Source organism: Squalius cephalus (assembly GCF_949319135.1).
Source record: "Squalius cephalus genome assembly, chromosome: 8".
Taxonomy (NCBI): domain Eukaryota; kingdom Metazoa; phylum Chordata; class Actinopteri; order Cypriniformes; family Leuciscidae; genus Squalius; species Squalius cephalus.
This window is the reverse complement of record NC_137129.1, coordinates 38,894,520-38,910,758: the sequence shown is the minus strand read 5'-3', so window position 1 is coordinate 38,910,758 and position 16,239 is coordinate 38,894,520. Positions and strand designations below refer to the sequence as shown.

Below are 16,239 nucleotides of genomic sequence, written 5' to 3'. Positions count from 1 at the left end.
TTGCCATTATCATACTGTTAAAATACGATGTGTTACTGTTTTTGAAATTAACAGCTAAATACCGTTTTGACAACTACAGCATATAGCTGTTAAATACCGGGCTGTAAAATTACAGTTTTATACTGTAGTTGTCAAAACGGTATTTAGCTGTTAATTTCAAAAACAGTAACACACCGTATTTTAACAGTATGATAATGGCAACCACAGCTGCCAGTAGTTTACTGTTTTTTTACAGGATTATTTTTTACAGTGTAGGATCTCTTAAACCTAGTAAATACCCAAGGAAGCAGAACCAATATCCCAATCTGATTCAAAAACACATTGATTCCAACGTTGACATTTACGTCAGTTATGTGATAAAATGATTGAGAAGTGTGAACAATGTCTCTGTACGTAGGAACTAGAGCGGTTGTCATGTGGACATGCGTCAGAGTGTCAGCTGATCCTTGACGCATTGCAAGTGTGTTTGCTTCTAAATGCTGAGTGTGTTTGTTTGCCTGTAGGAGGCGTCACATCCATGTCCTCGTCCCAGCCGATGGCCAACATCGCCGGCTCTCCGGTCATCTCGTCTCCCAGTGCTCTCGCCACACAGGTTCCTGCAGCCGCCGGTGCGCAGCCCTGAACACACACACACACACACACACACACACACTCGCGCTCTCTCTGCCCTGGGCCACAGTTTTATGTTGAGTGTAAACAAACTAAAGAGAGACTAAACTAGGTTTCTTTTTTTTTTTTTTTTTTTTTTTTTTCATACAATAATTATTGAAGCTGGGACACACAGTTGTTATGTTGCATCGGTGTCCGGCAGTCTTTCCTGATGATGGTGTCTATATAGAAGCCACTACAGTGTAGAAATTCAGAAAATGGATAATACAATTTATTTTATATGTCCCTATTTTGGCTTCTGTTTGTTATTTGAACAATATTGATATTTGCTGATGAGATTGTTGTTCATCTACAGGTTTTTGGGGATTTAAAACAACAACATATAATTCATAGACAAATATCAAGGAGCAAGAACCATTATTACATTCATGCATTTGGCAGATGCTTTTATTCAAAGTGACTTGCTTTGCTTTCTAAGTTTACATTATATTCCTTTTGGATAGTAATGGCTCAACTTTCTAAAGGAACTACTAATTATTTGGATCAGTATTCTAAAGTGAAGATCCTGGTAACCCAATAATAATGACTCAAGTGTTACTAAATCCACCGGAAGGAATTGCTCTCCAAAACCTTACAAAAGTTTACAATGAATTCAGTCTTTAACCCATTTGTGCCCAAATTTTTCTGAATGGTTTCATGCATATAATCCTGTTAATAGTGTCCTATGTGAACATGTTCTGCATTTATTTTCCCCAGGTTTTTTTTTTATTTCTTGAAAATCATATTTGAATGTGCGGCAACTATAGTTGCCGGTGGGAAAATAGTTTGTATGCACCCCTTCAATGTAAAATATGAATAGGAGGAGAACATTTGCCATTTATCTCAAAATAACTGCTTTCAACAGATCAATCTTTATTCATAAACAAATTTATTATGTATAAAAGTCGAAAAACATTCGATGCAGACCCCAAAAAAACTGCATCTAGCTTATAATCTCTTGAATATGAAAACACAACAAACAACAAATCCATTTGCCTTAACCATTGTGCGCTGTTCAGGGTCTTTTTGACCCACATTTCTGACTTTAATTCATGGAGATAACATGGATAATTTGACATGGTTAAGTGTTTTTAAAAGATTTTTGCCCATCTTTTGGAAAATGCAGTTCTAAAAGTAACAATTTATCACTTTAACCAGTAGATGGCTGCAGAGCACCACTATTTGCTATTTGCTTTTTGACTAACTGAAAGACATCTTTTCACAAGTTTTTCCAGTTGTACTCATATCTACTGAAAACACAATTATAATAATAAAAGTTACTTTTTGTACTGAAAAAAAATCTGTTTTTCAGTAATGTTATATATTAAGATTAGAATCAAATGAATTTGATCAATGGACAAAATTCATCCTCAAAATCCGAAACAACACAGAACACACAGACAGAAATGAAGTGGCACACTTTAAATTCGTAGAATTATATGAAAAACAGATGTTTGAAATAAATGCTAAACTCTAAAAATTCCAACTTTTCTCTTTGTAACATCCTGATCAGGTTTGATTCTAATCATAATGGAACATTATTGAAAAACTGATTTTTTTTTCAGTACTAAAACTGCCAAACTTTGACAAAAAGTAACTTTTATTGTTATAATTGTGATTTCATTATATGTAGATATGAATCTAACTGGAAAAACTTGTGAAAAGATGTCTTTTAGTTTGAAATTTTTAGTACTTTTAGAGCTCTACAGCCATCTACTGGTTAAAGTGATTTTTCTTTTTTCTTTTTTTACTTTTAAAACTGCATTTTCCAAGATTTGGCCAAAAATCTTACACTAAACCATGTCAAATTATCCATGTTATCCCCATGAATGAAAGTTAGAAATGTGGGTATTTTATAAGGCAAATTTTTGATTATTTTTTTTTTTTCTTTTTGGAGAATTTTTCTTTTCTTTTTTTGAACATTTTGTGGAGTAAAAAAGTCCAAATGTAGAGTAAAAACATTAATAAACTGAGTAAAATTACATTTATTTAAAATATATATGTTGTTACAAAATAACATTTTGTTGCCTGGGGTCTCTCAGACCCCAAACAGCCTGACTGTAAACCTCAAACGAACAGCGCACAAGGGTTAAAGTTGTGGAACATAGTGCAGAACAAAGTGCAGCCATAACCGGGCATTGTGTATCAAAAAGATAAATAAAAATAAATAAATACAAATAAATAGAATGAAGAAAAAAATATATCTATATAGAGATGTAATTTAAAGGGTTAAGTTATGTTTATGCACTAAACAAGACCAATAAACTTGATTTATTAACCTATTAACACAGTATACCCCATTTTCCCATGATATATGTACTTACAAGGCATTTGCCCACCGGCAACTATAGTATACAAAAAGTATACAAAAAACTATAGATCTCTTGTAAGATTTGTTTTGTTTGGCTGATTCTAGAGACCTTCATGATTATGTAGATATATATATGTCAACAAAAAATACTTATTAGTAACATGAAAATGACCTTTCTTTGGGAGGGTTTGCCTTCGCTCTGCTTCCTGGAAATAGGGGTAGGAAGTTGACAGCCTCATGTGACAGGGAGGAAGTGAATACCTTTTTTTTTCTCTTGAAATCCTTTATTTGGTTGTTTGCTTGCATTCCATTGAGAAATAAAACATGGACAACATCTAGAAAAATATTTACAAAAAGAAAATGACAACTATGTACTGCGGCAACTATAGTTGCCGGTGGGCTTAAATGGGTTAATAGGAGTATCATCATCTTTTCACTTTAGAATACTGTACAAAATTATTATTCCTTCTGAAGGATTTGGTAATACTTGAGCTAGTGCTAGTGCATTGCCATGATCTTCACTTTAGAATTAATTATTCACATTAGTCATATTAAATATAAACAGCAAATGAAAGCCTCATCAGTGATTAATTTAATTGTGTATGCTATTGTCGAGTTAAAGAACCTATTGTGATACAGCTGAGATATTTAATGTGCATCTGTAATGGGTTTGTAGGGACGAGGCAGAGAGAGAATCCAAGTGTGCACACAACTTTAATAGCAAAAGACAAAAACACAGATAATCCAGAACAGGAAAGAGGCAAATAGTCCACGTGAACACAAAGAGCAAAACCAGGACATCCAGGCACCCCACGACCAAACACCATAAGAGCAAATGACAACTAACAAAACACGACTGAAGCAGAAGAGTTTAAAGGAAATCAAGCATGATTAACTACAGGTGTGGCTGATGACGGAACCACAGGAACTAACGAGGTAATCAAAGAAACAGAAACAAAACACAGGAATACATTTCAACACAAAAGTCTTTTTCATTTGCTGACAATTTTTTTTTCTGTGTATTTACATGTTAGACCTCTTTAATAACATGCAGTACCACTGATGGAGGAATATTAATATTCCTTTTCACAGATAAATGTTTTCGGTGTTGTACAAACAGCATCAAACCAAAAGTCTAAGTTGGTATTCTCAGTTCCCAGAGCAGCGCAATTAGAAGTTCTCCCGTCATTAGGTTGTTTTGGATCCCCGCTGAACCAGAACCTTTAAGAGACAAACAAGCAATAATACACTTGCAATAATATTTTTTTAGAAAACAGCTGTATATAACATTTCTAGACATGATTACACATGCAGCGTTCTTACTGTACTCTGGTGTCATTGAGAGTTCGGTTGTTCACCCAAACCCAGTTTCCTTCAGTGTCCAGATCATTGAGACCAATCCAGTGCGTCACGTTATTTTTAGACCCCAGAAAATCCTAATAGGGGAAAATGTACATAAGTGATAGTGTAAAATAAGTGTTTTTGGTAAATGTGAAGGTACATTTATAGGTTAATAGAAACCCTTTTAAAGCTTTGTTTTAATTGATCTGACTTGCCTGTTCTGATTTACTGGTTATGGTCACCAGATCGGCTCCTTTTGAAACACAGACATCTCGACTGCTTCTCCAGTTCAGTTTATTAGAGCTGAATAAATACAGCTTTCCACGACAAGCTATCCAGCCATTCACAGAGAGATTACAAGACTGAGCTGTAAAAGATGAATAAAGTGTAATTAAACCTTCCATTATTTAGATCATAAAGTTAATCAAACTGGTTCCATATTCACACTTTGTGTCACACTAAGCTTGTAAACTGACACTCACCATCGTAAAAGGACAGCCATTCTCTCAGTGTGTCGTATCTGGCTGTAAGATCATTAAACTCTTTCTTCATGGCTGGTGAAAAGACAATTAAATAGTAAAGGAGAACAAGCAGATACAGTTTCTCACATGGTGAGTTCAATAAACACTCAATACTGTGAATGAAACATGTCTGTGCTCTACCGTTTATTAAATACAGTTTTATCACCTGTGCTGTTGTTCTCTTGAGCCGCCAGTTTCTTTGAAACCATGATGTGCTGCTCATTCAGTGAATCGAAATCAGTGAGATTATGATTATCTGATTAAAGACAAAAGCAGCAATGGAAAATGTGTTTTTGAGGTAAGTCCACATAATGCACACTTAAGACTGAAATGATCTACAAAACAAAGTTTGAATGGAGTTTGAATGTAAATTTAGTCTTCAGGTATAATTAATGAGAGTTCAATTGGCCTTCAGTATGGAGGTTTGCCTAATAAAACAGCTTTGCTGAAAAGTATGATTTTATAAGCTACTAAAAATTGCGTTGCGAGTTCTAATGATGCTACTGTAGAAGTACATACAGTAACTCAGTCAATACAACCCTGAACAGAGCAAAGATCTAGTATCAGTTATACTTACAATTCACCCAGAGAGCGCAGAGTCCTCCGAGAGCAAAAACAAGAGAGAAACCCAGAACAATCAGAAGAACTTTAGTCCACTTAGGAGAAGTGACCTCTCTCTCTCTCTCTTCAGTGGAGTTGCCTGGGGTTAGAAATTTGATGATAAAAATTAAATGATTTCTGAACCTTGAATCTTTGCAGCATTTCCATCTGGAACCATGAATTTACACTGTGTTCATTTCTGTATGATACATTTTTAACAGAATACATTTTTAACACATTGACCAAACCTGACATTATATTGATTGTAATTATTTATTTAGTCTTGGGAATTTAGTTCTACCATTCCATTAAAATCTACCTTCATCATATGGTTAACTATTGTCTGAATGTTTATCAGTGTGGTTTTATTGCAAGTCTAAAATCAAGCGCTCTGGTGCATCCAGCTCAGCCGTAAAGTCAAGCCTCTGCAGGAAGACGATGCCACCCTGAGACGGGTGACCTGGAGATGGATGGAGCTGCTCTTCCCCCAGAGGAGGGCCAGGTGGAGAATCTTTTGTTCAGTTTTGTTTCTGTTCCGCCACTGGCTGCCAGCGGTACCCAAATTTTCAATGAAAGAGCAGTTTCCTCTATCTCTGGGTCCCAAGAGCGTGCGCTTTACCAGTGTTATCCAATAATCTCGCTGAATGGGCCATGCGGAACAACAGTGATCGACTGTCTCGGCGTTAGCCCTGTCCCATCTTTCGCCCCAGCCTGGGGACTCCAGGCTGGTAATAATTTGCCAGGGAGTCAAAATTCGGCACAACACCAGTTCAGGGTTGAACATTAGTGAGAGACGCTCAACCCATTGATTCCAGGCATCACAAATTGCTGCCAGCTTGTCAGTTCCACACCATGGACCTGTCATCAAATCAGATGACTCTTGACAACATGTTGAATCTTTGTAGCGATATGACAGACCGAAAAATTGCATGTCCAGTTTCATCTTTCCACCAACTGGACAGGGCCTCATTGTTTGATCTACAAACGATGAGCACAGAATCGTTGAGTAATGAGCACACCAATAGATCCTTCGATGTCTGTCCAGTCCACAGCCTTTCAGTCATCACCATTGTCTTTTATCTCTCTTTCATCTCTCTCACTCTCTCTCTCTCTGCATGTGTGTGCATGTGGATGCATTAGGTATCACTCCTTCATATCCGTGTTTTGCATTTGTGGCTAATTTCATTTGCAAAATTTCATAAAAGGTCTCTGTTGCTAGATTTATACTACACAAACTGTATATTCTGTCTACTTACACCAGTGTTTCTCAAAGTGTGGGCGCGCCCCACTGGTGGGGAATAGAGACAAGAGGAGAGAAACGGGAGAAAACTTTGTCATTTTTGTGCCCATCTCTATTAATCCCTTTATTTATTGACCAAACACTCAACACATTTAAATGAAAGACTTACTTAACCATGGTTCCATGGTGGCGTGTCATTGCATGTCACACCGCAGCCACAACAGCACTGAATGACTGATGATCTGCTTTTATTTCATTTTTCCTTTTTTATTCAAAATTTCACAAATTTGTTGGCTATACTACAGCAGGAATGATATTCTGATTGTCAAATATGTGCAAGTGGATGCGTTTCGTTGTTTAAACACCTTTATAACGATCGCGTTAGTTGAGCTATATATAGGCTACGTGATGGGCGCCGCCATGTTGTTTGTGCCGCAGTTTCTGCTTAGTTTAGCCTACAAAACGTTGATTCATCCACTTCTCCTAAAATACCTAAAAGTAGTGGCTGGTGAACTAGGAGAAGAATAGAACTATCAATCATAAACTTAAAAGTTACTTACATGATTATGAATAATAACTTACGTGTCGTCTAATAATAATGGAAATAATGATTATTGCCGCTTCCATAGACATAAGTATTTGACAGACTCTAAATGTATTGATTTTTTAGTACTTATGTGAATTTAAATGAAACCTAAAATTAACATTATGTGGTTGAAAACAATGAATAGTTGTGATATGACAAGCGCTGAGTGCGTCCGTCTCTGGCTCAGAAAAGATGTGTAGCCAAAACAGGCTCATTGCAGACACTAAATTGATCACTTAATTTTGAACTTTCAAAGTGCACCAGCTTACTGAATTTATCTTTAAAATGTACAAACTTTTCTTACCCCTAACACCCGTAGAGGTACCGAGGTCCACACACAAAAATACTGTGGGAAACACAATAGCTTATAGTCTTCGAAAAATACAAATCTTATTATTAAAATATCTAAAATACGTACATTGTTAGGATTTTAACCACCTCCGCCTCGTTTCGAGCCAGGAAAAACCCTGAGATTATTATTATTCTTTTTAAATTTTGTTTGTTCTTTTTGCAAGCAGTTTGCGAAGTGACAAAATGAAGCAAAGCACAACTAGTCCACACTTTTATTTTCTCCGTTTCTGAATTTGATGTTATCAGAGGCAAAATACAAACACAATTGCATTATTATTTGTATCTACTTTTGAACAAAGTCTTATTTCATGCAAAGTGATAGGCTAATATAATTGCACTTTAATTTTAATGCTGTTATTTGATGTTATGTTTTTAAAATGTCATGTTAACAAAATACATTAAAAAGTGGGGAATGGCAGAAAAAGTTTGAGAAACACTGCCTTACACTAAAGTTTTTCACGATTGCTATGACAGATTTTTCAATACTTTTAACAATTTTCCAAAACTCTTAACACAGTTAGCACTACATCCGTCTGTGTAAGCTATACTATTAACACATTTCTTGTTGCTTTAACACAAAATGCATACATTTAACACAAATTTAAAATGCTTGAACTTCTTTTACACACAAGCTCAAACAAGACCAAAACAATGGATTTTTACTGCCAAATTTACCAATGCTTTAACACTGTATGTCAGAACAGATAACACCATGTTCTAAACCTAACCTTACAGGCTAAAGTCAAGGTAAACAGCTGTTCATATTGTGAACTGAAACACAAATATATCCCCTGTATTTTATTATATTCTTACTGAGAAACAGCTCATTGAATTATGCAAATAATTAGTAGATGACTCTTTTTTTCATTCTTCTGGTGCTTTTTCTGTTCGTATATTTTGTATTTTCACATTATTCCATTGCTAGTGAGAAACAGCTGATTGAAGTTATGCAAATATGGGACAATGTGGCATTCCACCATTCCTGTGCAGTCACAGCCTGGTTTGACACCCATCAGAGGATGATGTCCATTTTCCTTGCTCCTTACTTCCCTTTCCTCAACCCCATTGAGGAGTTTTCTCAGCCTGGAGATGAAAGGTTTTTGACCATAGTCCACAGGACCAAATGTCCCTCCTGTATGCAAAAGATGCTGTATACCAAGACATCACAGCTGAGCACTGCCAGGATAAGGCAAGCCAAAAGATTCTTCCCAAGATGCATTGCCAGGGAAGATATCAGGTGTGATGTGGATGAGAACGTGGACAAATGCAGAAGACCGGGCAGATTAGAAGATGGCCTTTTCTGTTTGTATATTTTGTATTTTCACATACAGTAATACTGTAAATGGCAGCTATATGCATATTTTTGTTATCTTGCAGAAATGTCCTGTTGCAAATATAGCCGTTACTGCAGCAATTCTGTCTCTGTCTTCTTTTTTCATAAACCATACATTCTATAAAGCTACTCTAAGAAGGGTAATTTATTTTGTTGTATTGAATTTCTGCTGCAAAAAACAAAAACAACAACAACAACAAAATGCATGCATTTACATTACAAACAAAACAAAAATGTAGAGAGACTTCAAAAACAAAACAAAAAAAATTGCAGTGCAAAACACAATCTATGATCAATACAATATACTGTCTATTGTATAAGGGCAGACCTGACACATATAAAATAATGCAGTTTCTGTAATTTCAGCTGATGTCAGTGTTTTTTTTGTCATTGTGTTATGATTGACTAAATGTTCCTGTTGGAAGAGAACATGTGTTAGTGTTTTGAATAATTATTTGATTTTGAAACATGTTTGCAGTGTTTTGGTAGACATAGTGTATTGTGTTAGTGTATTATTGTATTTTGAAAATTAGATTTGGAGTTTAGTTTACAATGTGTGATTTTGAGCATGAAATTAACCGTTTTGCCAATTGTGTGTTTTAGGTGTGTTGGTGCGTTAAGAGTTTAGGAAACTTGTTAAATGTATTGAAAAAACTGTCATAGCGATTGTAAAAAACTGTAATCCGACCCCTAAACCTTCCCATTACACTAAACTTGATGCATTTTTACATAAAAAAAAGTTAATTCTGTATGATTTATAAGCTTGTGTACTTCAATTTAGGTGCACAGTGACACGAGTCCCCATGAGTCTGTGTGCATTCAGGTTTAAGTCCCCACCGGGATAGACACACACACACACACACACACACACGCACGCACGCACGCACGCACGCACACACTGTATAGATACTTCATTATTTACAGTTTTTTTCGATTGCTAAATGACAGTGAGCACAACAGGGGTCACATGTGCAAAACTCTAACTACAGTCTGCACAGCAGCAGTTCATGTGGACCAAACTCTAGTTCGTTTTTCATTGTTTGAACACAGTTTTCAAAACTCTACACACTTATCCCATGACTTTAACCACAACCTGCACAACACTGTGGATTTACTGCACTTTGTTCAAATGCTAACACACTGCTGTCAAAACTGTGAACCACACATTCAAAACAGAATAGATTTCAGCCTTGTGCCTTTCAAACACTGCTGATTGCAATTTCAGCTGAAAGGCTCCCAAACACAAAAGAAATATATTTGAAATATAGTTTTGGAATATATGCAAATATTTGAAATTGGCCCAATAAATATATTTTAGTTACAGTAAATATATGTAAATATATTTCACACTTACAGTAACATCTTATATTTTTGTTATATTTCAGAATATATTTCAAAATGATAAATATAAGTGACCAACAATGCAAATATATTTCAATGTATTTGGAATATATGCCACATATATTTTTTACACTTTACTGTAAAATATATTTCAATATTTTTTTTTTTTTTTTTTAATGGGTGGAGGTGGAAAGTGTTTGGTCACCACCCACATGACCAAATGTATCTTTTGGAAGCCATGCGTGCCGGATGTGAGGACACGAGTCCAGAGGACTGCCAGGGATGGATAAGGCACTCCAGAAGGTTCTTCCCCATGCAGGTGCATGGCAAGAGAGAACATTAGATATGATGTTGATGGAAACCTGTGGCCTGATGCTAGAGAGAGAGGCAGGATTAGCCCCTCAATTATTTGTTCGAATTACAGTATGTAGCCTACTTTTAGTTTCTTTTTTCTCATTACTGTAATTCCGTAAATTACTACAGACTATTGAAGCAAACTGCTAATTTTCATTTACCTTAAAGAATTGTTATGTTCTAAAAATGTAAATAAATCATGTGAAAGAATGTCACTCTTTTCTTTGAAGAAAATATTACTTTGTATGAAGTCACTAAAATTGTTCAAACTGTAAAGATGAAAAGTTTGTATTTTCTGTATTGGTGTTTGATGCTAGTGTTTTTACTCTCAGTGTGTTCTGAGTGACAGTGTGTGTTATCTCAGTGAGGGTTGTGCATAGTGTTTGGCTGCACTGAGCCTGTTTTGAGCCATGTGTTAAGAGTTGTGTTGCTTGGAGTGAGTTTTGCAGGTGATGTGAACTGTTTAGCTCAGGTGACTGTTGGTAGTGCAGACTGTGGTTAGAGTTTTGCACATGTAGCTCCAGTTGTGCTCACTGTCGTTTAGCAATCGGAAAAAAACTGTAATATGAATTAGTCTGTCTGAATTTTCCATAGTTTTTACTTGTATACTTTTAAGTTGCATTTATTTGGTGCTTTGTTCAATCTCAAACCATTATTATATTTGTATTATTAAGATGTCTGCACAGAAGTTAACTGTAATCTGTGCAAACATTAATTTAGCTTAAATTAAACGTCTTGCTTTGGTCTACACTGGAAGTGTTCTGTTAGCTCTGCTAAACTAATTTTCTAAAACTAAAACTGGAGCTAAATAAATAAAAACTAAATAGAAATGTGTTTACAAAATAAAAACTAAACTAAAACTAACAAAACCATTAATGAAACTTACTAAAACTAAAACTAAACTGAATTTTAAAGTAAAATAAAAACTAATTTAAAAATGTAAAACTATAATAACCTTAGTGTGTACAGATAATGTAGAAAAAGGTGACAAAATCTTATGCCACTGAGATGAAGGAAACCATGTTATTTTAACTAAGGAATAGTCTATTGGGATCTCCACACACAATATAAGGGTTAAATGTCAGAGTTGACAGTTTTTGATTTCCAGGGAACACATAAATGGATAAAATGTATACATTGAATGTAATGTAAGCCGCTTTGGACAAAAGCATCTGCCAAATGTGTAATGGTTGAATTAACATTAAAAAAAAAAAAAACCTTACACGGTAACTGCAGTGCTAAATCTTAGAAATAGACATTCTAATGAATATAATACTGATGATATCCCCAGCCTTACCTTTGTATTGAGAGCGTTTTTCATCTGAAGAAATTGCTGAAAGTGTGATATCAGAATTTTCATAGATTGAATCCATTTCATGAGCCTGACAGAAGACGTGTCCGCTGAGACTTCAGTTCTGTTCGAGTTTGTTCAGAATAAGGAAGTCACAAAACATGTCATTCATATTTATACAGACAGGAAATAATGAAGTAATGAGTCTGAAGAACACATCTAGCAACTAATATTTAGACAGGCAAAATGTTTGTATTAGTTTTTATCTCCTGCTTTAACTTATTAACAAATTTAGAGTGCAGAACACTTACAACTTTTGATTATAGATATATAGGTTTTTGCTCCTAATTAGCTGGAAGAGAGAAGTGAGTGCATTGATCTGAATAAGGATTAAAGGGGATTCAAGAGAATAAAGAAATAAGATGGTAAAAAGTTCTCGGTCTAATTGTAGTTATGAAGAAGCTTGCATGACCCCTCCTGTTTGTACAGAGACTCATTATTTTGAAATGAAATATAGAAATTTGATGGGAAAAAAAGTATTTGAAAGTGAGGGGACATTTCTTTTTTTGCTGAGACTATCATACTAACTTATTCCCAAAGTTGTATTTAAGAAGGTTCCTGAGTAACATTTAAGGTTTTTATTTTTATTTTTGAAAACTGACTTAATGTGTGAATGTTATTTTAGCCTTCAAAAAATTTTTTTTTTAAATACTTTTTAAAAATAGATTTTAGAATATATTTAATAATACTGAAAAATTATAATAATACCAAAGTGCACAAATAATACAACAAATTATCACTGAAGATAACATAAAAAAGTAAACAAATCATATCTTTGATTCAGTGATTCTGAAATGAAAGCTTTAGCGTAAGTTCTGCCAGGAAGACTCAATCAGCGCGTCATGTATTACCTCACTTCTAACCAATCATGTGCTAACACTCGTAGTATAAACGATTGGTACTTATTTGTCTGAGTTCGCAGATGCTGACGCTGCCAGTTACCTCCATCCTCCCCAAGCACCACCAAGATGGTACCTTCCCCTTCATCCTCCCCACCACCACCAGGATGGTCCCTTCCTTTACCTCCAGGGGGTCGGCTGCGCCCCTGCCTTCATCTTCAGGCAGGATATGCAGCTTCCGCTACCCTCGCATTGCGCGCTAAGGATGGGGCCTACACCAAAGAACTTTATAAATTTATGCTTGCTGGGCTGTTAATAAATATTCGCTTGTTATATCAATTTATCTCCCGAGTCTTTCTGTTAGAACTGGTTATAGGAGAATGTGCCAGCTTGCAGTTTAAAACATTAGTGCTTGTTTTATTCATACCACATCTCTAAATAAGTCTTTATAGAAATCGTAAATATATATTAATTTAAAAGAGACTGCAACAAATGTATCTTCATTTTAAATGGACAGCAATATATTTAATCATGTCTAGCACCTTGACATATATGTTTTCAGTATTACAGTTTTTTTCAGTCGCTAACAAGCGTTTGTCCAACCAGTGTTCACATTTTCAAAACTCTAAACACAATTAGCACAGCATCAGTCTTTTGTGGCCATACCATTCACATATTTCTTGTATTTTTCACACAATATGCAGTCAGTGAACACATTTCCATAATGCTTAAATTTTCTTAACAGACAAGCTATACCTCCCAACAAAATTATAGAGTGTTTTTGTTGTAATACAAATGTTAACACACAACATCCCACAACAGCAAAAACAATATTCCAAACCTTAGATACAGTATGGACTGCATTTATTTACCATTTACATGAAACTTTTACCATTTTTGTAAATTTCATGATTTTAGCAAAATGTGATTTTGATTGCTAGCAAAATGTGTTGCTTTTGAACAATGTCATGAAGAAACAAGCTTTTCGAGTCCATATGCATCTTCCTGTAATGATGCTGAAAATCCAGCTTTTCATCACAGGAATACTGTAAATTACATTTTAAACATGACATACATATTTTTAAAAAGAAATCAGTTATTTCAAATTGTACTACAGTTTTTTTCAATCGCTAACAAGCGCTTACCCATACTTCAGATAATTTTTCTAAACTCTTAACACAGACTCACACCTACAAAACACAATTGGCCAAATGGTTAATTGTCTTCTCAAAAACACATTTTGTTAAATATACACTAACTCTTCATTTCAAAACAGAACACATGTTTCTCTGCGCACACACTAACTTTACCAAAACACTGGAAATCTGACTCAAAATGAAATTATTCTGTCAAAGAATAACACTTGTTTTCACTTCACAAGGTACATGCAGTCAATCAAAGTACACCAGGTTTCAAAATACTGGCTATTGTTGACATTACTAAAACTGCATAGACTTTTATGTTTCAGTTTTACAGGTATCTGCATGCAAAACATGCAATCCACCGTTTTACACTAAATTTCTTGGTTGGGAACTGTATGTCCACATGTACAGTACTGTTCACATTCATAAACATTCCAGTAAAAAGCAAATCAGTTTTTATTCCTTTACTGTTTACTACAGGAGGTACAGTAGAAAAATATCCATGAAACACACAAGAGCATTCTGAACAAAAAAACAACAGCAAAAACATTACATTTCGTCCAGGTCGACGCCTTTTGGCCAGATTGAATCCTGCCTCATCTATGTATATGAATTCATGAGGGGCCTGGTTGGCCTCCAATTCCATAACTCTCAAAACAAAGTTTATGTAAATCATATCATCACTGTATACTATACTGTACTGTAACATATTACTGTGTAGGTTACCTACTTGCAAAGTGCAAAGCTTATAGAACTGGACATTGAATTGAATATACAGTACACTATATCTGGACATATTGTCGTTGTAGCTCCTTGACTCTCTCACTGATATATTGTTTTTGAACTGATATCATTGCAGAAGCAGAGTTTTTTTTTTTAAAAAACTTTCATATTGTAAAATATTAGTACAATTTAAAATAACTGATTTCTTTTTAAAAATATGTATGTCATGTGTAAAATGTAATTTACAGTATTCCTGTGATGAAAAGCTGGATTTTCAGCATCATTACAGGAAGATGCATATGGACTCGAAAAGCTTGTTTCTTCATGACATTGTTCAAAAGCAACACATTTTGCTAGCAATCAAAATCACATTTTGCTAAAATCATGAAATTTACAAAAATGGTAAAAGTTTCATGTAAATGGTAAATAAATGCAGTCCATACTGTATCTAAGGTTTGGAATATTGTTGTTGCTGTTGTGGGATGTTGTGTGTTAACATTTGTAAATACTACAAAAACACTCTATAATTTTGTTGGGAGGTATAGCTTGTCTGTTAAGAAAATTTAAGCATTATGGAAATGTGTTCACTGACTGCATATTGTGTGAAAAATACAAGAAATATGTGAATGGTATGGCCACAAAAGACTGATGCTGTGCTAATTGTGTTTAGAGTTTTGAAAATGTGAACACTGGTTGGACAAACGCTTGTTAGCGACTGAAAAAAACTGTAATATTTTACAATATGAAAGTTTTTTTTACAGTTTTTTACAATCGCTATGACAGTTTTTTCAATACATTTAACAAGTTTCCTAAACTCTTAACACATCAACACACCTAAAACACACAATTGGCAAAACGGTTAATTTCATGCTCAAAATCACACATTGTAAACTAAACTCCAAAACTAATTTTCAAAACACAATAATACACTAACACAATACACTATGTCTAACAAAACACTGCAAACATGTTTCAAAATCAAATAATTATTCAAAACACTAACACATGTTCTCTTCCAACAGGAACATTTAGTCAATCATAACACAATGACAAAAAAAACACTAACATCAGATGGAATTACAGAAACTACATTATTTTATATGTGTCAGGTATGCCCTTATACAACAGACAGTATATTGTATTGATCATAGATTGTGTTTTGCACTGCAGTTTTTTTTTTTTTTTTAAGTCTCTCTACATTTTTGTTTTGTTTGTAATGTAAATGCATGCATTTTGTTGTTGTTTTTTTTTGTTTTTTTGCAGCAGCAGAAATTCAATACAACAAAATAAATGACCCTTCTTAGAGTAGCTTTATAGAATGTATGGTTTATGAAAAAAAGAAGACAGAGACAGAATTGCTGCAGTAACGGCTTTATTTGCAACAGGACATTTCTGCAAGATAACAAAAATATGCATATAGCTGCCATTTACAGTATTACTGTACACTGTAAAACTTTACTGTAAATTTACAGCGAATTTCCTACAGAATTGTACTGTATTTCCATAATACAGTATTAGGCTGTATATTTTACAGAACAGCTGTAAATATACAGCACAT

General features: G+C 34.6%; 1 protein-coding gene across 1 annotated transcript; it reads right to left on the bottom strand.

Annotated features, from left to right (window-relative positions):
• Window positions 1-3,655: 3,655 nt before the first annotated feature.
• Window positions 3,656-12,035, bottom strand: LOC307163617 (C-type lectin domain family 4 member C-like). Its single transcript, XM_079879742.1, has 7 exons — window positions 11,924-12,035; window positions 5,399-5,521; window positions 4,988-5,077; window positions 4,783-4,854; window positions 4,516-4,667; window positions 4,283-4,395; window positions 3,656-4,180 (listed from the first exon to the last, which is right to left on the bottom strand). Exons 1-7 carry the CDS (start codon window positions 11,997-11,999, stop codon window positions 4,033-4,035), a joined length of 774 nt encoding a protein of 257 aa, XP_079735868.1. The 5' UTR covers window positions 12,000-12,035; the 3' UTR covers window positions 3,656-4,032.
• Between the last annotated feature and the right edge of the window lie 4,204 nt (window positions 12,036-16,239).

Bases quoted from the DNA above. Each gene is read 5' to 3' on its own strand.
- LOC307163617 (XM_079879742.1), bottom strand. From the start codon at position 11,999: ATGGATTCAATCTATGAAAATTCTGATATCACACTTTCAGCAATTTCT. The intron at 5,522-11,923 runs GTAAGGCTGGGG...TTCTAACCCCAG, and splicing joins AAAACGCTCTCAATACAAAG to GCAACTCCACTGAAGAGAGA. The intron at 4,855-4,987 runs GTGATAAAACTG...TCTTTTCACCAG, and splicing joins TCAAGAGAACAACAGCACAG to CCATGAAGAAAGAGTTTAAT.